At 41.5% G+C, this 23,353-nt stretch overlaps 1 protein-coding gene across 3 annotated transcripts in view; it reads right to left on the bottom strand.

Annotated features, from left to right (window-relative positions):
* FRMD3 (FERM domain containing 3) overlaps positions 1-23,353 on the bottom strand; it is a 149,023-nt gene that overhangs the window by 36,311 nt on the left and 89,359 nt on the right. For all 3 annotated transcript variants that reach the window (XM_074932256.1, XM_074932257.1, XM_074932258.1), the window contains 2 exons: positions 12,861-12,958; positions 10,338-10,461 (listed from right to left, as the gene is read on the bottom strand). In XM_074932256.1, the coding sequence (XP_074788357.1) occupies positions 10,338-10,461; positions 12,861-12,958 (222 nt within the window). The remainder of the gene's footprint in view (positions 1-10,337; positions 10,462-12,860; positions 12,959-23,353) is intronic.

Here is a 23,353-nt window from a genome sequence, read left to right as displayed (position 1 = left end):
TTCTATCAGAACACGTCAAATTACTTGTGTGTCTTCAGGCTGAGACAGTATCCCTGAAGTCCTTGTTTAGGTATTTGTATTTCAACTTTACTTCATATATTGATGCAGTGATGCAAACAGCTTTAAGTCTGTTCAACAGACAGAATACATTTACAGAGCAGATGCAGTTTTAATTTACCTATTATTAATTTAAAATCTATTCACGTGACACAGAAACATCTACTGAGCTATCTGTTTTTAATATCACAATAGATTGATCTTTCTGGTCCAGACACACCTAGCCTGTAAAACCTTCTCTCAAATAAAGAAGAGGTGGAGAGGGAAGAGAGGGGCAAAGGAAATAGATCCTTTCAGCTGATGAAGAAATCCCTGCATTGTAGAAATTCACACAGAAATATGAATTCAGCAGTATGCTAAATATGCAGAACCTGAATCCAAGCCTCATGACAAGACAGGCAACAACTAGTTTGGTAAAGAAAACAACCACATTTGTGGATCATAATTATTACCACTCTTCCCAAGGGGGGAGGGGAAAAAAAAAAAGCGTACACACACACACACACAATCTTTCTTAAAGCTAAAAAATTATCAATGCTACAATGAAAACAGCTACCTTTTCTAATTCAATCCAATTATCCTTTTTGCTGAATACTTCTTGGAATTCCCATTAAAAGAAAAATCACATGTATTGATATATCTTCCCAGTTTTTAATTGCATCAGACTTTTGGGAAAAGAAGAGGGAAAAGTCACCTGTTTTGTCTGTGAAGGTCCTTTCTCTAGATTACTGATACAAATGCATCTTCCATTAGAATCATGTTCAGGTAAACCTGCTCCTTACTTTAAAGCTTCGGAAATATTCTCTGCCATGCAGACACCAATTCAACAAAACACCATCTCACTCTTACCATTTTCTAGTAAGTGCACCCAGAATTACAAGAACAGTTCCTTCATTTTAATTGGTTTTAAGCAGGTGGTAAGAAAAAAATGGTTCAGAAAAACAAAGCCTTGAGGAAAGCAACACACACATCATTCTTCAAGGAAAGGACTACATGACCAGGAGGACCTGTTGTTTCAAACTTCTAACAAACATACATTCCAGCCATCTCCCTAATTCAGCAAAATTACAACTGATAAAAATTAGAGTGAAAGAATATACCAGGAATATATAGCAGAATAGAAATAAACAAATTATTCACCTATTACAGCAAATACAATGGCATTTTAATACCCAATCACTAAATTAGAGAGGATTAGATAATTCTGAAGTTGCAGTGACATGTGCCAACATATAGCCTGATGCATAAATCTAAATGACTACACTGGGAAATTGTAAATCAGCCAACGTGGGCTATCAAGTCAGAAACGAAGAGGACATTCTGTGCAGTCCAGGGCCGTAACGTAGGTGGTACCCCAAGCAGCTGTCATCACTATCTGCCTGTGAATTCCAACCACACACCATTGTCCTCCTCAGGTCTTCAGAGTCCTTGATATACTTTGTATAGCTGAGAACTACAAAGACTTTGGCTCCTTAGGTCTGGAAGTCATATATCCCTGCTGTAGCCCAAGTCCTGCTTGTTTCAGACTATCCCCTTCCCTCCATGTAAACCTCAACAGATCCTCAGTCCCCATCAAAGTGGCCTCTGTAATGTGTTGGAAGTTTTGGAGCACACCATATGTCCTTCCAAGCAGATTCCCTTTGTGTGTACAAGGCCGTTAAGATACCAATGTGATTAGGCTAGTACAATAAGCTAAATATAACGCATAGATCAGTGAGCTGCCAGCATTAAATGCATCTAAGCAGATAATACGTACTTTTAATGGCAAGAAGCTCTTAATTGAAATACAAGATCCACCTTATTCTGGACTTGTCAAATGGGAATTTAGTTTTAGCACTTTTTAATGTATTCAGTGTCATGCAAGAAGTTGCTTTAATCTTGGATCAAATTATATTAACACCCACAAAGAGAAGCATTTTCTAGCAACCCTTACCAAGTCTTCTAGGCCAGCCTCCCAGAACATACTCTGATAGTAACATTTGTAGTTCCACTTGCCAGTGGCTCCACTGACAGCTACAGCTCCACATCTGCACAAGAGCTGCAGAGCCAGATCAGCAGAGACTGGGAAATCCTGTACTCCTGCTAGCACCAGAGTCTGAGCAACCATGGTAACCCATGGTACAGTGAGGGGAATACAGTAAGAGAGCAGCAGAGGGAAGTCAGAAGTACTTAAATCACCACTGAGTACTTACAGTGTAGATGATGCAGCAAAGCATAAAAAAGATATATGACTTCCAAATCAAATTTAAACAACAGTTTTAATTTAGCTTGGATTAAACACAAGCACTGTTTTGCTACTGTGATTTTCAAGAAAATACTACCCTTTAGCTTAAAAGTTTGAAGTGATTTTGAGGTAGTTAATAGCAGAACATGGCAGTAATTTCACACCCTCAGAGGAAACTTTTTCTTCTCCCAAAAGATGTTCTCCCACATACAACTTTTGCCAAAGCCGGTGTGGATACACACAATGGGGACCACAGCCAATTCAGTTGCACTGACAGTCGCACTGTCTTGAGCCTGTATCCACACAGTGGCCATCCCAAGCAATGATAAATAACTTGCATTTACCTATATAAGGTCAGTCTGGGAAACAGGCATCTGAACAGGTAATGTAACTCTTGTAATTTACCAATCAAAGTTAATGTTTGCATAGGGCTTTCAGGTAAATTAATGACGGTTTACATAACACCTTTACATAAATTACATGGCATAAAATTTCCTATCAGGAATAAGTACAAATGGATCATTAGATTTCAGGTAGGATACAGAACAAAAAATCTTTATTTTCAACCACTGAGTCCTTTCAAAAAGAAAAAAGGGAAAAAAAAAAACATGATTCCTACAAATATAAATTCCCATGATAGGGATTTATGTGTATGTTCTCTTTGGAAACATCTGTCTTTCCAGGTGTCTGGCCTCAGGGAGCTCTGTCTGACAGGTATCTTTCAAAAGCCAGGGAATTTTATCACAGTAATAAATGTTCTGTTAAAGGACATAAGAGTTGATTCATAAGAAGGAATTTTTGTCTTGGAAAAGGAAGAAAGGAATGTGACTGCACCAAAACCATCTGATGCTTTATTTGGTTATCTGAAGCAAATCCCACAGAAATCCCACAGTTATAACAACACAGAATTCAGTTTGGAACTAGTACTGACATAGGTATGTACATACATACGTACAAAGTCCATTCTTTTGTAAGAGGAGCCCACAAAATCCAATAGCAAGAGCTAGAAGCAAAACTGGGAAGCCACTAATGCAGGCTGCCCAAACAAACAGTACTAATTCTGCCACAGAAAAAGTATGATGGCTTGGGAACAACTGGAAAGAGCAAACTCCTAATGTGTTTTAACACACACATACCACACCACCCCCCAAAACCACAGCAAAACCTCGAATTCCGAAGAGATTATTAAGATCACCCGAGTGATCTTTCCCAAAAAAACCCCAGTAATCCTAATAATTCCACTGCTATACTTGAAGAATTAACATTTCACGCAGCTTTCCTCTCCTCTACCTAGAAGATGTCATGACTCTGCTTAAACTCATTTGAGGGGTTAGTTTTGGTTTGGTTTTCACCAAATCAATACAGAATTCTTCACTATATTTTTGTTAAACTGGGGGGTTTTAGTAAACACAAATAAAAATGAACTATGGCTTTATACCTGAATGTATGGTTCCACGTACTTTTGCGTGGAAGTCAAGTAAAAGAAACTAAGTTATTTTTATCTTGGATCACTTCACTGATGTGATTTACAATGCAACCTTAGAAGCACTTGCACACATCTGATTAAAAGGGCGAAAGGGACATGCAAATGAACAACCTGGGGAGGGACTTTAGCATTCACTTCACTTGAAGAAGGTACACCAGAATACACTCACAGAATATCTAGATTTTTATGGGCCAAATCTCTCCCAATCTAATTACAGTAGCAGGGAAACAGAAATGCAAGTAGCTATTACTTCAGTAGCTATATTGTGTTGTAAGTCAACATACCTAAAACTATAATATACAAATTAATTTTGAATTCTTTTAAGAACCAAGTCTCCAGGTCTCACCAGTTCCTAATGCATCCTCACATATTCTAAGATTTTAAGTTATAAGAGCATTATCTATTTGCCTTCAGCAGTATACTGTGTTTTAAAAGAGAACTTACTTGGAATGACAGGAAAATGAGAATATGTATTGTGATGAAATCAAGACACATGTTTGTCCCACCACTGGAAAGGTTCAGTAAAATTATTTCTGTACCTCTCCCTTTCCCAATGAATGAAGAATAGTTAATTAAAATTCACCAGACAATTAATCACAGCTCAATAAAGCTGACATGCATTTTTGTCTGTCACATTTACATTTTTGCGGTCAGGTGCAGTGGAAAGTCATATAAAAGGTCACATTTTGCTAAAACCCAGTGATGCTCTCACAGCCACAAAGGATAAGAAATAGGGGCACCATGTCATACATCCATTTTAATTAATAAGAACAAGGCTCCTAAATGACACAAGATGAGTCACTAAGTCACTGGCAGCTGTCACAGGACCCTATTGCTACTTCCCAGACACTCCCGTCACAGTCTTCATGTGCCTTTTCAATAGACAAATTCTTCTATCATGATGTAGGACAGAAGAAAATATGTGCCGAGTGAAGAGGTCTTGAGGATGCTGAGACGGGATTCAGTGAAGACCTGGCCCCTTCCAAGCCACAGGGCTTTGGTTATATGGGAGCCTGCTGCAGGAGAGAGATGCCATGACCTTTGTTTATTTACACATGTGAAGAAATAAAAGAATCAGTCTCACTTGCAGTGCTTAAACTCAGAAGTAACTCTTCTGAAGGTAGCAGAACAGCAGCTGGACTAAAATGGCTCTTCATCTCTTCTGCTCTCTCACATGTTAGTTCTTAGTTAACACATCACTCAAGTACCTTTTTAAAAAAGGTCAGGGGAACCTCTTGCAGCATTTAAAAATACTCATTGAACAGAAAAACATTACTTCTTATCAGAAAATGCAACTTGTTGAATGCAGTGAAACAGATGTCCTGATCAATACCAGACAGAAACCTGTAAATACAGTGTTTTTTCTAATCATCTTTTTCCAGCTAGATACAGAAATCTGATTGTCTGGTACTGGGCCTCTCTCTCTCTGTATAGCTCATTTTATGACAGATATATTTTATTAATTTGTACTCCTAGAACACAGGTCTGTGGAATTAAGTATCTGGAAAAAGGTAAAACTTCTATGTGACTAGTGAATGTCTGATGTAAAAAATGTAATAGGACGATCAATTTGGGGAAGACAGAGCTACAGTGGAAAATTGCTAGACAGTAGCTATCCAGACAGCTCTGAAACTGTCTTTGTAACCAAATACATAAGGCACACAAGATGCTGACATAAGCCAAAGAAAACCTAAAGAAACAGTTCCTGAGGGCTGTAAAGAGCTGTAAGCCACTGAGCCTAACATTAATAACATAAAAATTGGTAAAATCTAGAACAGAAATAGAATCAAGAAACTTATATGTATATATATGTGGGATGTATGAGAAGAGTTATGCTATAAATTATAGTTATGCCTCAATCTCCTCCTGGAATTCTTTGCAGGAATCAGCATATACACAGGCAAAAGTCAGGTTGATACCATCTAATTTCCTGTTCTGGTCTGAGTGAGTGTCTGGGGGTTTTTTGGTAGCAGGCGTGGATGTTACAGCAGCGGTGCCTGCGAGAAGCTTCTTGAGGCTGCCCAGGCTCCAAGTCGAACCTCCCTTTGCACCAAGGCCAGGCCAATAAGTAACGGCGGCTGCACCTCTGTGATAACGTATTTAAGGAGGAGAACCTGGGAGGAGTTGTGGTGGGAGTTGTGAGAAGAACATCTGTGTGAACACCGAGGTCAGTGGAAGAACAGAGGAGAAGGGGGGGAGGTGTGTGTGTGTGCCAGAGCAGAGACTCCCCTGGATCCTCTGTTGAGATGGCAGAGCCGCCCCCTGCCACCCATGGGGGTCTACGGTGGAGCAGATGATGATTTGCAGCTGTGAGGGGACTTACAGCTGGACAGGTGACTGCACCAGAAGGCTAAACAGGGAGCTTTGGCTGCAACGCAGGGAGAAAAGGAGAGTTTACAGCCTTTGGAAGAAGGGGTTAGCCACTCACAATGATTACAAAGAGGCTGTGAGGGTATGCAGGGTGGAAATCAGGAGGTCTAAAGTCCAGCTGGAAATTAATCTGGCTTCAGCAACCAAGGACAACAAGAAATGTTTCTATGTCAACAGCAAAAGAAAGAACCGGGAGAGCCTCCATCCCCTGGTAGACGCAGGAAGAAACATGGCAACAAGTGATGAGGGAAAGGCTGAGGTGCTTAATGCCTTCTTAGCCTCAGTCTTTAAGAATAAGACTAGCTGTATTGAGGGAATCCAATCTCCTCAGCTAGAAGACAGAGACTGGGAGAATGACCCCCCGCCACAATCCAGGAGGAGACAGTCAGTGACCTGCTGCATCACACAGACACACACAAGTCTGTGGGACCAGATGGGATACACCCGAGGGTGCTGAAGGAGCTGGCTGGGGTGCCCGGGAAGCTGATGGAGCAGCTCATCCTGAGTAACATCACACAGCACATGCAAGACAACCAGATGCTCAGGCCCAGTCAGCATGGGTTTATGAAAGGCAGGTCCTGCCTGACAAACCTGATCTCCTTCTACGACAGGGCGACCTGCTTATTGGATGAGAGAAAGGCTGTGGATGTTGCTTACCTTGACTTTATTAAGGTCTTTGATACCGTTTCCCACAGCATTCTCCTGGCAAAGCTGACTGCTCAAGGCTTAGATGGGCACATGCTTTGCTGGGTAAAAAGCTGGCTGGATGGCCGGGCCCAAAGAGTTGTGGTGAACGGAGTTAAATCCAGTTAAATCCCAGGGCTTGGTGTTGAGGCCACTCCTGTTTAACATCTTTATTGATGATCTAGAGGAGGGGATCGAGTGCACCCTCAGTTAGTTTGCAGATGACCCCAAGTTGGGTGGGAGTGTTGATGTGCTCGAGGGTAGGGAGGCTCTGCAGAGAGACCTGGACAGGCTGGAGCCATGGGCTGAGGCCAACTGGAGGAGTTTCCATAAGGCCAAATGCCAGGGGCTGCCCTTGGGCCACAACAACCCCCAGCAGCGCTACAGGCTTGGGGAGGAGTGGCTGGAGAGCTGCCAGTCAGAGAGGGACCTGGGGGTGCTGACTGACAGCCGGCTGAACAGGAGCCAGCAGTGTGCCCAGGTGGCCAAGAAGGCCAATGGCACCCTGGCTTGTGTCAGCAATAGCGTGGCCAGCAGGGACAGGGAAGGGATCTGACCCCTGTACTCGGCACTGGTGAGGCCACCCCTCGATTCCTGTGTTCAGTTTTGGGCCCCTCACTACAAAAAGGACACTGAATGACTCAAGCGTGTCCAGGGAAGGACAACGAAGCTGGTGGGAGCGGCTGAGGAAACTGTGGGTGTTTAGTCTGGAGAAGAGGAGGCTGAGGGGAGACCTCATCACCCTCTACAGCTACCTGAAAGGAAACTGCAGAGAGCTGGGGATGAGTCTTCTTAACCATGTAGTAAGCAACAGGAGAACAGTTAATGGCCTCAATTTGCACCAGGGAAGGTTTAGACTGGATATTAGGAAGTATTTCTTTCCAGAAGGGGTTGTTGGGTGTTGGAATGGGCTGCCCAGGGCAGTGGTGGAGTCCCCATCCCTGGAGGTGTTTAAGAGTTGGGTTGACATAGAGCTGAGGGATATGGTGTGGTAGGGAACTGTGAGTGTGGTTGGACTAGACCATCTCCAAGGGGACTAGACCATCTCCAAGGTCTTTTCTAACCTAGATGATTCTGATTCTGTGATGGCTGTGACTCTCTGGGTAGAAGCCCCCACTGTTGCAGTTCAGCACTGGGAGGATTGCCACACGTGGGGGTGACGCACACGCCCGTGGGAGTGACTCGTGTCGGAGCTGGTTTGTGGACGACTGTCTCCTGTGAGAGGGGGACTGCCCTGGAACACGGGAGGACTGCCACAAGTTTTCCCTCCTCTGAGGTGGAAGAAGCAGTGGGACTGAGTGCACCCGCCATTCCCTGCCCCCTGCACTGCTGGGAGGGAGGAGGTAGAGGTATTTGGTGCCAAGCTGAGCTCAGGAAGAAGGGAGGGGTGGGTGAAGGTGTTTTTAAGATGTGGTAATGCTTCTCACAGTCCTACTCTGTCTGTTAAGTGTTGCTGTTAGTGTCTGTATTAAATTTATGTTCTTTTTTTTCTTCCCCTAAGTAGTCTGGTTTTTGCTTTTGTCTTAAAGGGTGAGATCAGCCATCCCTCCCTGTTCTCATCTCAATTTCCTGGGTCTCTTGCTTCCCTCCTTCTCAGCACTGGGGGGAAGGCAGGAGTGAGCAGCATCTTTGCTTATTTTCCCTTTCTCAGGGCTGGGGGGAAGGAGGGGGTGAGTGGCTGCATGGTGCTCAGTTGCCCTCTGATCTCAAACCACAACATGTACGAAAAGCAATAATGAATCATGAGTGTACCTCACCAAGACTACTGAAAAAATTCAGGGGCCATCCTCACATGGTGAGCACCATCGATGGGAATAATCCATGACTAGGAAAATCCCAAAGGGACTTGGGTGAAGGCTTGTAACATTTATTGTCACAGGATCAGGAACATTACAGTAACAGGAAAGGGAGTTTTAAAAATGAGCTAAAAAATGTGCCTGGTTATTCATAATAGAGGAACTAGCAGATCAAATTTACAGTGGATGGGCAGAATTATGCACAAAACCAACACAGAAGAATACACCTGTCACAGTGCTGTGAAATACAGAAAACACCAGCTTTGGCTAACCACCCCTCCTTCCCTTCTCCTAACTTTAAATAAAGCACTAGCCTGTACTTGAAAGACTGAATTGATCAAAATCTTTTCAATTGCACCTTGGCTTAACTGATGAAGAGCTTGGTTTTTAAAGGTTGAATTTATCTTTTGGAAATCTCCAGCCACTGTATGAACAATAATGAAAGTAACAGAAATTCTGTTTTCTTTTTTAAAGGGCTGTTTCTGTTGGTCTGTGTAAAGCGCAGCCTGAACTGCTCTAAAAATATTAGATGTACCTGTGCCATTTAAAAGACTGTTTTGCTGAAATAAATATAAACAAATTATATAGGCTTCAGGAAGGAAAAGATAGAAGACATATTAATACTGGCAAGCATACTGTCATGAATATTGCACTTTGGTTGAACAACATATTTAATAGGCTTCTGAAAAAAAAAAGGCGCACTTTAAGCTTTAACTCTTCTAAAAAGGAATTTTCTTTTTCTTTTTTTTTTCCCCCAGGGATTTGGAGTCTCACAATCTAATTTTTGTATAAATAGTATTCATATACTTAAGCAAAGCATTTACGTATATTGCAATATGAAAACAAAACACAGGGGTTTTAAGCAAGTGCCTTGTAATCTTTGAATAGTATTTGTCCATCTACTTTATGTAATTAATCGTTTGCTTTCATTTGTTTTTCTGTACATCCTATTCCTCTCCAAGTTTTCCGAGGAAATCCTCAACTAAGCGAATTGACTAGGGCATAATACAAGCCACCGTCACTACTGTGCGTGTCATTCGCCAGCAATCCTGAAGAGGGTACAGTTGCACAATGCACTGCTCCTTCTCTCCCGAAAAACCGTACTTCAGGGACACATTCAACTTTGAAACCAAAAGAATGATTAATCTATCTTTCTCCATTTCCCGTTGTCACACTATTAAAAGATTAGGACAGAAAAAGAGCATGCAAAGTTCTGAATCTCACCTCCTTAGTCCTCCAAAGAAGTTATTTAAATGCATTTCTGTGCAAGTCACCACTATGTTAACAACCTACAGATAAAATAACTTAATTACAGTTTCAGTCATGTCAATATCTATCAAGAATTTTAAAACTGCACCACATACAGAAATTTCACAGCTGAAGACGTATGATCCCTAAATGGAAGATGTTATTCCACTAATTAACCAGAGCAGCACTCATGATGTGAGCCGCTCCCGCTAGCCAGACCTACGTTTCAAGCAAATGCAGTCTAAATTACCAGCACAAATGCAGGAATCAGCTATAATTAATGAATGTTAACAGGAAAAGAAATCACACTAAGCCAAAACCGCATTTTCAAATATAGCATACTCAAATACAGTATAGTGGTGGAGTATCTGTTATAATCCAAGGAACAAACCCTCATAAATTAACATACACTATCTGGAAACAGATACGATTATTTCTAGCTGTTTCATTACCAAACAGCATGCTAAATTACCTGAATTCATTTTTATGCATTTCAGCTATTTTCTTCTCAAGCTTTTGTGACTGCTTTGGAAAAATCTTGAAGTCGCTGATGTAATTATCTGGGTGTTCATCAGGATCATAATCACCAAGCTCAGCTAAACAGATCCAAAATACAAAACAAAACAGAAAAATTCAGTTGCAACATTACTTAATAAAGAAAAAAGTCTGTAAATACAGTGTAATTCAAGATACTTTCATGATCGGTAAGAAACCAGCATCTCTCAAGAAATGTTACTTTGAAGAATTGAAAGTTAATTGAAACAACAAAATCCTTGTAACTGCCACTTCAATGAGTTTCAAGTGAAGTTCACAGCTTATTAACTTCTGCAGTAATTAGCAATCACAAACTATTTTCTGTGGCAGAAACATGCTCTATAAACCAGAGGCATACGCAATGTTCCCCCTTTGAGTACCTGTCATTCTGGTATCAGGCAGAACTAAAAAATGCATTCCAGATTCTACTTTTTTACACCAATTTATTCTCACTGATATGGACTACTTTAATTCAGTTTCAGCAGAGAAACACAGGTTGTAACATTATTTAAGGTGGCCCACAGTATTCGATTTCTCTTCTAAAAGATGTGTCACTTAGACACCCAAACACGGAACTTGGTGTTTAGATTTTCCAAATAAGCCTCTTTTAATAAGGCCTAGACTCAATCTTCGTTTCAATATGCTGCCTTATAATGCATGAAGAGCTTCATTCATGTTAAGGCAGAATGAAGGGGACTTCCACACACATGATGTCCCTAATTAGAAATCTAGCTATTTCTCTATGTGCAATCCAAGGCATATACCTCAAGTTGGCCCTAAGGAAATGATGGGGACAGAGAGGAAGAGAATAAAAAAAGGGGGGGAAAAAAAAAAAAAAAAGAAAATAACTTTCTTCTTGAATTACATCCACTGTTTTTGCCGGAGATCTCATCATCACACAGGTCATCTTTACCATAAGAAAGGGCACTGAGTGACACTTTTTTCTGCTTACTTTAAATAGAATAGGCTACATTTACATCCAGTATTCTGAAGAGAATTTTCCTTTATTTATAACTGTAATCCCACACTGATGCCATATTTTTTCACTTAAATGCTAAGACAACACATTGGGTTTAATTTTTTTAATGAGTTCCAGTTTGGTTTTAGTTGGATAAAGGACTGAATTCCTTAAAACACTTAACAGTGCATGTTCTGGGAGAACGAATCCTCCACAATCCAGGAGGAGACAGTCAGTGACCTGCTGCATCACACAGACACACACACAGTCTATGGGACAGGATGGGATACACCCGAGGGTGCTGAAGGAGCTGGCTGGGGTGCTCGCCAAGCCGCTTTCCATCATTTACCAGCAGTCCTGGCTGACTGGGGAGGTCCCAACACATTGGAAACTGGCCAATGTGACGCCCATATATAAGAAGGGTCAGAAGGATGATCCAGAAAATTACAGGGCTGTCAGCTTGACTTTGGTGCCCGGGAAGCTGATGGAGCAGCTCATCCTGAGTAACATCACACAGCACATGAGGGAGAACCAGACGCTCAGGCCCAGTCAGCATGGGGTTATGAAAGGCAGGTCCTGCTTGACAAGGAGGCCAACTGGAGGAGTTTCCATAAGGCCAAATGCTGGGGGCTGCCCTTGGGCCACAACAACCCCCAGCAGCGCTACAGGCTTGGGGAGGAGTGGCTGGAGAGCTGCCAGTCAGAGAGGGACCTGGGGGGTTGATTGACAGCCGGCTGAACAGGAGCCAGCAGTGTGCCCAGGGGGACAAGAAGGCCAGTGGCATCCTGGCTTGTGTCAGCAATAGCGTGGCCAGCAGGGACAGGGAAGGGATCTGAGCCCTGTACTCGGCACTGGGGAGGCCGCCCCTCGATTCCTGTGTTCAGTTTTGGGCTCCTCACTACAAAAAGGACATTGAATGACTCGAGCGTGTCCAGAGAAGGGCAACGAAGCTGGTGCAGGGTCTGGAGCACAGGTCGTACGAGGAGCGGCTGAGGGAACTGGGGGTGTTTAGTCTGGAGAAGAGGAGGCTGAGGGGAGACCTTATCACCCTCTACAGCTACCTGAAAGGAGGGTGCAGAGAGCTGGGGATGAGTCTCTTTAACCACATAGTAAGCAATAAGACAAGAGGTAATGGCCTCAAGTTGCACCAGAGAAGGTTTAGACTGGATATTAGGAAGCATTTCTTTCCAGAAGGGGTTGTTGGGCATTGGAATGGGCTGCCCAGGGCAGTGGTGGAGTCCCCATCCCTGGAGGTGTTTAAGAGTCGGGCTGACATAGTGCTGAGGGATCTGGTGTAGCTGGGAACGGTCAGCGTGAGGTTAATTGTTGCACTAGGTGATCTTCAAGGTCCTTTCCAACCTAGTTGATTCTATGAATGCAGCAAAACATTACAACTGAAAAAAACCCCACATTATTGCTACCTATACCCCTGAGATGGTTTTGAGTTTATACTGAACACACCTATGAGTTAAGTATTTAAAAAAGCCTGCTGCTTGTACTTACCTTGGACAATGCAGGCACCCAGGTAGGCAGCATCAGAAAAAGAACACAGCAAACGGCCATGGAAAATGTCCCTTTTTATTTGTAGATATAAGAGGTATCTGAAATACAATTTAAAAGATTGGGAAATTCTGTGGTATTTTTTTGTAACAGATATAATTTATCAGTGCAAAAATGTGCAATTATTTTTTCTCTCTCTTGCTACCTTCAACAGGAGCAAAAGAGATAAAGTGTAACCAGGAAAAAGTAGATATAAAACAGATAGATATGAAACAATGACAGCAGAAGTAACAAAAACCCACTAAGAGATAGCACGGAGAGTACTTTATTTAAAATGTACAGCTGTTACAATGCTCATTAGTAATGTGAAATAAATTACAGTAATGTAAGCTAGTTTGAGCACACCCCCTCTCATTAAATACAGGTTTACACAAGAAATATCTCTGTGTCACTGTAGACAAAACAGCACACTGACCACTGCTCCTTCTAACTGCCCTCCACCTCCTACCAAAGAGCATCATTATTTCTAATAGCAAGAGGACAGATGCAGCCACAAGGCCATTGCTTTCTCTTTTGCTTTCTCCTTGTGAGAGAAGCTTCCCAGAGACAGACCAACTCACAGCCTAGCCACCTACTCACAGCTCCTTTCCCAGCCACCTACCTGGTTACAGCTGCGCCACTCAGCAGCTTCACCTCTCTGGGAAAATAAACCACTCAGACATCGCCTTAACCAGATAAAGTCAACTATCTAGAGAGTGTTCAAATAACAGACTCAGTAGCTTCTGCAGGCCTCCAGGACATTCCTTGATGCTGCCAGTCCTCTCCAACCTCGAGCTACAGTTCAGCCAGTAGATATGTGCTTTATGAATAACACTTATGTCAGACATACTGTGCCCAAGTTACTTGGTTCTGTGTGTCCCATGAGTTCCTGCACCAAGTAGCTTACCTGAAGCTTACAGTGACTTCGAGATTTGAGCAAGATTGGAAGTATTGCCTGAAGGGCAAGAGAGTTTTTTCTCCTTTTCTTGGATTGTTACTAATGCTACATAAATACAAGACAGTTATCACTGAGAAAAGCAATTTTTTCTCATTGTGACCACATCCATTCACTGCATTACAGTATTACAAGTTTCTACAGGAACCTTGCATTTCAAGGGCTTTTTTTTTTCATTTTTCAACCCTTTTTTTTTTTCCTGTAATCAGTGTTCTGTAACAGCTCAATAATTCACATCCATAATTTGGTATAGATAGTTCCCAGAGGAGAACTACATCAGGGTGAACAGAAGGTCTCTGTGAGATGCAGTAAAAATTCTTATTCTGCAATGATAGCCTACCAGAAAAGGCTCAGTATATTGATGTAGATACCATACATAAATTAGGCAGATGAGTAGTCCCATCCTAAAATTTTTGCTAAGTGAAAAACAGGGTTGTCGTTCTCCACAGGGATGATTAGCTTGAGGCCAGACTGAGTTCACCTTTTAAGAGGTGACAGAAAAAGTCACCTATGAAAGAGCATCCCAAGATTTCACAGCATGACTTGTTAGCTGAGCTAGAAGGTCAACAGATCACCAGTGACAGCACACGTTAGTGGTTTCTGTGTTTGAAAATTACTAGAATGAGCTATGAAAGTAAACAGGCTTCTGGAAAAGCCTATTAAGCCACTGGTCCTGACACACACGAGGCTGAAGTGATAACAATCTAAAGTCTCTGGACTGTGCCAGATCTGACACTCCAGCTGTATGGATGGAAGCAAATGCTATGAAGAGTTACTTTTACTTTTCTATGAATATTTTGGTATTTATAAGAAGAAATAACAGTTTTACAGGAAATTCTTTCCCATGTAACAGGATTAGGCACCAGTGCTGCCCACCTTGACCATCTCTTACAAGCCATTATCTTCAGAGCCCAGGGAGAATAGAAGATCTTCAAGAATTGACTCAAAGCAACTATTCAAGAATCAAGCAGTCTCTCTCTTTCCTTCTCTCTCTCAATTGCTATGCACTAAATCACAAGTTAGACTCCTGAATTGAGATGGCAAGGAATCCCTCTCCTGTCCAATACAGGGTTATTTTATGACAATAAACTTGAAAGCACACATATATTAAGTAGAATTCAAAACCTTTTTTTTTTTTTTTTTTTTTTTTAATATAGGAGGACAGCCATAAATACAACAGTTTGTGGTGGGTCACTAAGATACTACACCGGTACTTAGGATCAAAGACAACAGGAGAACTGACAGAAACTCCTTAGAATGAAGGCAAAACCACATTTCTGTGTATTTCACTAAAATTCTATATAGATGATCTTGGGAGTTGGGTGGGAGTGTGCATACTTGGGGTATTTCTAAGCAAACATGTTGTTGCTAACTAGATCCTCAATGTCATTATTAAATTTCTGCATCCATAATAGTCTCAGTTATATAAGCTAATGCATGGTTTTAATTTTCCCAGAAAAAAATCAAACAGGAATAAGTATAGGTTTTATAGTAGTTTCTGCTTAAGCCTGTTTGCAATATGAAGCTATCAAATTTGTCAGAAAAATACCCCCCAAAGTCAGCCTCATTACAGTAAAAAATAATATATGCTTTCAATTTAAATTGTCAATATACATATTTTTGTCAATTAAATGAGGTAAATAAAATGTATTATTATCCATTCCCTCCAGCTAAATCACTGGCTCTGCAAGTTGTTCAGAATTTTAAAAAAAATCAGAATTAAAAAATTGCAGAAAATCCTCATTATAATTTTTTTGTAACTTCAGCACGACACATTTTTCTCACATTTGTCTCCTTAACATGCCAGGAAATATTTCCTTTCTGTTACAGTTGGGAAAACACAAATACTTATTCAATTTTTGTTGAGAGGTATGTTAACAAAAAATAAATCAGAGTAAGCAGAGGATACATAACCAAAACAGCACATAAGATATAACTGTAGGGAAAAGAACATCTGTGCCTCAGAGCTGATTTCTTCCTAGTGATCATCCTGGGATGACAGAGCTGAACACAAGCCATCATGTAGGCCAGCTTCTGTCACAAACACGGGCCACAGATGTTATTCATCTGCCTTTGCCTTAAAATATATAATCCCTAGCATTTGGTAGTCTGAGGAAGAAGCTCTGGTTTTCCTCCCTTATATGAAAGGGAGTTTGTTGTTGCAATGTCTCATTGGCTGTTTGGGGAATGGGGGTGTCTCTTAAATTGTTCTTTACCTTTCTATTACACTAATAATTTTTAAAATCAAAATACTGAAGTTTATTTTGTCTGTCACTAAGGTTCCATGCTACTGAGTTGCTGCGTGCATTTGAGTATTCAAATCCTTAATCAAACGGTTCAAAACTGCACTTTCAAAGAATTATTTCACTTCTGGGGGAAAAAAAAAAAATACATCTCCAAGACAGAAGGCAGCAGTCAAGAGGGGAAAAGATGCACTGAGCAGCGTTCACAGTGGAGACTGGAGAAATTGTTAGCTCAGACACAAGGGATGCACTTGCACTTACAAGAAGGGCAGGACAATGAATACCCATGCAGAGCAGAATCAGAGAGCCTGAATGTGTTTTTCAGAGACCACCCAGCCAGCTGCATGGCATACCATTCATCCTCAAAGCAAGAGGGGCAGTCTGGAACAAGACTAAGACATTAAGGAGTACTTTCAAATGAAGGAGATAAATGTCCTTTAGACTGAAAGCCAATGTTGCAAGCTTTGCCAAAGTTTGGCTCAACTTCATACATTCCCTATAATTCTGATAAAGCAATTTATGTCCCAAGTCACCAAAGATCTATGAACACATACCTGACTCCTGGATTAAGTAAGGTTTATGCATGTACTTAAAATTGGCTACAGTTACAGAAATGACTGAATTTGCTGCTCCTCATGTCCTTCCACCACAGCTGTTTTCTTCCAAGCCCTGGCACAACTTTATAGCCTGATTTACAGCCCTAAATACTCAGACTTACCAACAAACTAGTAAAGGTATGCTTCAGCACTTATACTCGCAAATGTCTATCACTGGAATAACCTCATTTCCATCTATTACTTGTTTGCAATAAAGATGACTCAACTCCAAGTTAGCCAAGCCCTTTCTGCAACTGCAGATGAAGGGTCAGCAATATCTATTCTTGTTTTTAAGCAGGCTTCATGACCCCCAGAGACCATGTTGCTAACTGCTTAACAGTCAATATATTTATCTATTTTAAGACATTCAATGAGGCAAGAAAGCTTGCCCACAGCCAGACTTTGTGGTTTGTCCACACAGTGTTTTCTTGTTGTGTTCAAGTCACTTCACTCATTTTATTCCAGTAACAAGCACTTCTCCCAGTGTTGTTGCAGACTTTGTAGGTGACATGGTCACCTCAAGAGATTCAGCAATGTTTCAAAAGTTGTTACCTTAGTGTGGTGTCTGACTTTGACTGCACTGGTCTTTCCCATGCTACTGTGCTACTCAAGTGCAGAGTAGCAGAGGACGAATTAACGTGTTTACACAATTCCTGGACTGGGTGCCCTCCTCCCCCAGCAGGATTTATGAGTTCTTTATGTATTCTGCACATTATCTTTGCATTCTGTCTCCTAGAGTAGCTATCATCAAGTAAAGTGCAGGAGCACTAGCTTCCTGCCAAAGACTAACCAATCTAACCTAAACACTAATTACTACATCCTCATATGTAATACCACAACTAAGAGAACATCTTTTCTATGTTTTACAGTGCCATCTAGATAAAAGGCTAATAGAAAAAAAATTATATTCTCTAAAAGTATATTGCTTGTCTACTTACTAATATTTGAGAAATATTTTGATATATATTAAAGAAAAGCCATCACTCTATTAGCTACTGATAAAACACAGAGTTCATAGATAGATCTTGGAGTCATCACAGACAGGTCTCTGAAATCATCAACTCAGGGTGTAGCAGCAGCCAAAAAAGCCAGTAAAAAGTCTGGCATATCAGGAGATACTGTGAACAAGACAGAGAGAGATTTTGCTACTATTTAAAGCTTTGGTGTAATCACATCTTGAATGCTTTACCTAGCTGTAGCCTCTGCATCCTAAATTGGACATAGCTGAGCTTGATACAGAAAACAACTAAAACGAATGAGATGATAGAGCCTCCCTTACAATAAGACATGGTGGCTGAGGGGGAGTAAGAATGGGTCTTATGAAATCTTGAGGGTAAAGGCAAATGCAGAACTCCACTGAATCCTGTAATACTAGAGCTAGGGTGAAGTCAGTGAAATCAGAAAACTGCTTAAGGCAGACAAAAGTACCTTATACAGCAGGTAGTGTCTCAGAAGGCTGTGAAAAAAGCCAGTATTACTACATTAAAAAAAAAAAAAATTAGACAAATTCATGAGCAACAGATCCAGAAAATAATACTATAATGAACAGGCAGAAAACGTTAACATTCCTAATACAATAATTCAAGGAACCTTTTCCTCAATTTGGGTGAGGAGGAGATCATCTATTAGTTTTCTTGTTTTTCTGGAACAATATGGGAGTTTTGTTCACACCAGACTGGTTTAAACCCATCATAGATTTGTAAAACAAGCATGCCACAATGATAGAGCAGCTGGCCTTTCAATCTAAAAAATCAGTCATAAGCCAAATTCTAGCAGAGGAATTCCAAACTAGAAGTACAGCCATCATGACTTCAAAACACAATCTTCATTGAAACACAGGAAAAAATAAAAATCTATTTCTCATAAAAGATCTAACACCAAAAGTAGTAGGAACTACCTTGTTAACTTTTTTTGGGAAACTGTGTGACTGTCTTTTGTGTTAACAAACAGCTGTAGGAAGACCCTCCTTGTTCTACACCTTCTGGAAAGAAGTCCTAATGCTAGGGATTCAAACATAACCCAAGTATCAGCATCCCCTAACTCCACCCTGAAACTATGTCCCTCCTAGACTTCCAAAATCATCAGAGAAACTCTGCATCCACAGTATTTAAAACAAAAAACAAACAAACAAACAAAAAAACCCAACAAACAAACCAAAACTATTCCCTCATAAAGAAATAGTCCATTTTCTGCCCTGGGCTGGGGGAGGGAAGGTCACTTGAATAACAGCTTTCCAGTCATCTCGAATCTCTTACCCCTGTTGTGAGGATGATGACTGCCCCTTGGACCTAGCAATACATGAGCCTGTCCTCCTACCTTCAGAGCTGGCCAGTGCCTGCATTACAGTGTATGGTCTTTCCTTGTGAAAAGGGAAAAGTGTGAAAAATTACAATGCCAGCCAGCTGCTTGACAGCACTGGCTACAGGGTAAAAAAAAAATCTTTATTGCTACACAAGAAATTTCACCAAGGAATTTCATTTCACCAAGGAATAAAGAGGACAAAGGAGTGGTAAGGGATACGCTTTATTCTGGATACTGAGTACATAAAAGCCCTGCCACATAACAGAAATAAATTCTTCTGTACAGATTTCCACAACTGATCTGCATCTTCTCAGTTCTCCTGCCTTCCCCTCAGAGGACCGCAAGAGGACCTCTGAATGTGAAAGGTCTCCTACTCCCACAGGCACAAGCTCCACAAAAAAATTCAGGACCCTCCTGGATAATTTTTTCCCCACCCTGAATGCTATCTGCAAGTCTGCCAGCACTAAGTGCTCTTACTTATGACATTCATTTTTAAGATGTAGGCTATTCAATCTGATTGTGAATCCCATACTATCAAACTATAAACTCACTTGTCAACGGGCAATACAGCCTCAAGAAAGCCAAAACTGACAAGTGGACTTGCAGAAGCATCAAAACATTTCTACCATTGCACATCTCAAGAAAAGCAAGACAGACTACCCAGAGAGGCAGAGGTATTCCTAAATGATGCCTAGAACAGGTAGCACAGGTCCAGGTTATATTGGCTCACCCTTGGAAAAATGAATATATTGCAAGACTTTTCAACTTGAAAATAAAGGGCTGATATTCCAGCATTAACAATTAGCTGCACCGCTGTCAGTATCAACCAGCCTCCCACTTCTGGAGGGAAAATCACCAGGCTCTTCCAGCACAAGACAATATCAAATACAGCTGTTTGACTAGTCAAGCATGGAATGTGTGCAGCTGTATCGTTCTTCCTTGGCCAAGCTAGCTCACTCCAAGCTCTTCAAATTGTCATCTTTACATACACCAAGTCTTTGTCATTTTATAAGACCTCCAGTTAGGCATTTTTTATCTGCTTTTCTTGTATCAAAGTACTCATTACATTGTTTTATGACAGTGATTGAAGAACTGCTTCTTGGATTAGGAAATATGGATTAGGAAAAAAGGGCATGATGAAAGCTAGTTGAAATAATCCATCTTTGTTTAATTCCACCAGCTATTCATCCATGCCCTCTTCTAGGTGTCTTTTTTCTACAATAATCATGGATTACTGCTGATACAGTATGATCTCTAGCATTTTAGATCATGCCATTGGGACCTCAAATGACTTTATGTTCTCTCATTTAAATTATACACACAGAGTATAATGTAGGGATTTGGAGATAAGAAGGCAAGAGGCCTTGGGCTGCTTTATTCCATAAGAAAAAACGAACATTTTTTTATTATCTAAACAAGAACACTGAAAAGGAATAACATAACAAAAATTTGTCCCCATGTATGACTAGTCTTTGGATCCATCTGTTCACACTCCCTTGACTGTTCCCATTCTTTTCAGGAGCATCTCAGGCTTTCCCAGCTGTGGACCCTCCCAGGGCTCTGACCTGTGATCACAGAATAGTGAAGATAGGCACAGAGCAAAAATATCTGTGCTTTCTAGAGAGTGTAGTGGGATGCTATGTGTACTGTGGATTGAATGATCTTTGTATCTTCCTTCATGACTATTTTACATCTTTCCGTGCCATGCTGAGAGAATAATCCTGACCGTCATAGTGAACTCTGGAATATCCTTTTTTCTTCATGTGGTTCCATACACACAGCTAAAGAAAACCCCCTCTCACTATCAAGCCTAACACACTCTCTGGAAAAACAACTGGAATGCACCAGAAAGATGAAAAAAAAAAAAAAAGAAGAAAATTAGGGGTAAGGGGAATTAGCAGTAATGCTGAAAATGTATGTATTGGGCCTCTACCTCAATCCAAGTATATGATTGGGACTCTACCCCAATCCTGTGTAGTGTCAGTCACAAAACAGGCTGCAGAGCAGGTGCTGATTTAACAAGAAAAGAAACCAAAATGTTTTACAGGTATACGTGGCAGGAAACAAGGGAGATGTGAGGACCTGCTTGTCATGCTGCTATTGCCTAATTAAAAACTAGTAGTTATTACTCTCTTTAGGGATGATCAGTGAAGCCAGTTAAATGCTGTTTTCTGAAACTGAAGTATTGTTCTGACTTCATGTCACCTGTAAGTGCTAGACAATCAGATCTAGAGAGGTACCATTCAGAACAGCCCGACATCCTCCACATATTACACATGAAGCAGAAGTCAAGCCCTCAGAGACAGCCACAGAATAGAGGAATATCACTCTTCTACTAAGGCTGAGCATCTCTCTCTGTTTAAAAGACTACGCAAATTGGTAAAAAAAACATATTCACTGTTTGTGTTGCAATCTGCTGAGCCTCCAGCATACATGAAATAAATTCAGAGGCCAAATCATTTGAGCAAAGTAAGTTAAACTCTTTCCACTTTCTCATCACAACTTTTTAAAAGGCATTGGAAAAAGTGCCGGATTAGTTTAACGGAGTTAAATCCAGTTGGTGACCAGTCACAAGTGGTGCCCCCAGGGCTCGGTTTTGGGGCCACTCCTGTTTAACATCTTTTTTGATGATCTAGACGAGGGGATCGAGTGCACCCTCAGTTAGTTTGCAGATGACCCCAAGTTGGGTGGGAGTGTTGATCTGCTCGAGGGTAGGGAGGCTCTGCAGAGAGACCTGGACAGGCTGGAGCCATGGGCTGAGGCCAACTGGAGGAGTTTCAATAAGGCCAAATGCCGGGGGCTGCCCTTGGGCCACAACAACCCCCAGCAGCGCTACAGGCTTGGGGAGGAGTGGCTGGAGAGCTGCCAGTCAGAGAGGGACCTGGGGGGGTGATTGACAGCCGGCTGAACAGGAGCCGGCAGTGTGCCCAGGGGGACAAGAAGGCCAATGGCATCCTGGCTTGTGTCAGCAATAGCGTGGCCAGCAGGGACAGGGAAGGGATCTGACCCCTGTACTCGGCACTGGGGAGGCCGCCCCTCGATTCCTGTGTTCAGTTTTGGGCTCCTCACTACAAAAAGGACATTGAATGACTCGAGCGTGTCCAGAGAAGGGCAACGAAGCTGAAGCTGGTGCAGGGTCTGGAGCACAGGTCGTATGAGGAACGGCTGAGGGACCTGGGAGTGTTTAGTCTGGAGAAGAGGAGGTTGAGGGGAGGCCTCATCGCCCTCTACAGCTACCTGAAAGGAGGGTGCAGAGAGCTGGGTTTGAGCCTCTTTAACCTAGTAGTAAGTGACAGGAGAAGAGGGAATGTGCTCAATTTGCACTATGGAAGGTTTAGACTAGATATTAGGAAGCATTTCTTCCCAGAAGGGGTTGTTAGGCGTTGGAATGGGCTGCCCAGGGCAGTGGTGGAGTCCCCATCCCTGGAGGTGTTTAAGATTTTGGTCGACATAGCGCTTAGGACATGCTGTATTTAGGAACTGTCAGTGGTAGGCTAATGTTGGACTAGATGATCTTCAAGGTCCTTTCCAACCTAGATGATTCAGTGATTCTGTGAACTATTAAACACAAAAAAGGGTGTCATTTGTCTTTCTCAAAAACGTTTCAGACATGCATGGTCTCCCTGTCCCACTGAGGAAGCAGTATTTCCAAAAATAAGGACATGTTGACACAACTTAAAGAGATGAGTTGAGAAGGTTAAGCATTGAAGTGCATTAAGATTTGGACTTTATTGACAAGTCAGGTTTCACATAGTCTGTTATTACAGAAACAGAGCTCAAGCCAACAACCCTCACGGTCACTGAAGTTAACTTTGTGAATTACAATCCTAACAACAGAGAAAACAGCAATCAAGGACCACACAGAACTTCCTTCAACAGCAAGAGGCAGATATTTTGTCTTGAGTCCACAGAATTTCTCATTTAGAAATATCTCAAGTGCCTTAACATCCAGAGGCAGGCATTGATTTTATTTCAGAAGCATAGCTATGGAAGCAATTGTTAATTAAAATGATGGAACATAAAAGTAAGCAGCTGGAATGGTACAACATGACTGATAATGTTCACAGACATTCTTAGCAGCGGAACACAATGCAGTGACAGGCAAGTGTGTGGCTTGATCATTTGTCCAAGGCACTCCTGGCCTCTGAATGCACTTTTTTTTTTTTTTTTTTTTTTCTGTAGTATCATAGACAGAGTGATAATTTCATCTAAGTCATTTTCTGTCTTAATTTCCTGAAAATAGTTCCACCTATAAAACTACAGACTAACTCAAGGATTACAGTACAGCCCAGTCTACCAACGGTAGAACAGAAATGAAGCAGCAGCAATCTGAGGTGACAAATACTCAGTTTTCTTCATGCA

This window comes from Athene noctua, chromosome Z (assembly GCF_965140245.1).
Source record: "Athene noctua chromosome Z, bAthNoc1.hap1.1, whole genome shotgun sequence".
NCBI lineage: Eukaryota > Metazoa > Chordata > Aves > Strigiformes > Strigidae > Athene > Athene noctua.
This window is presented reverse-complemented; position numbering and strand designations above follow the sequence as displayed.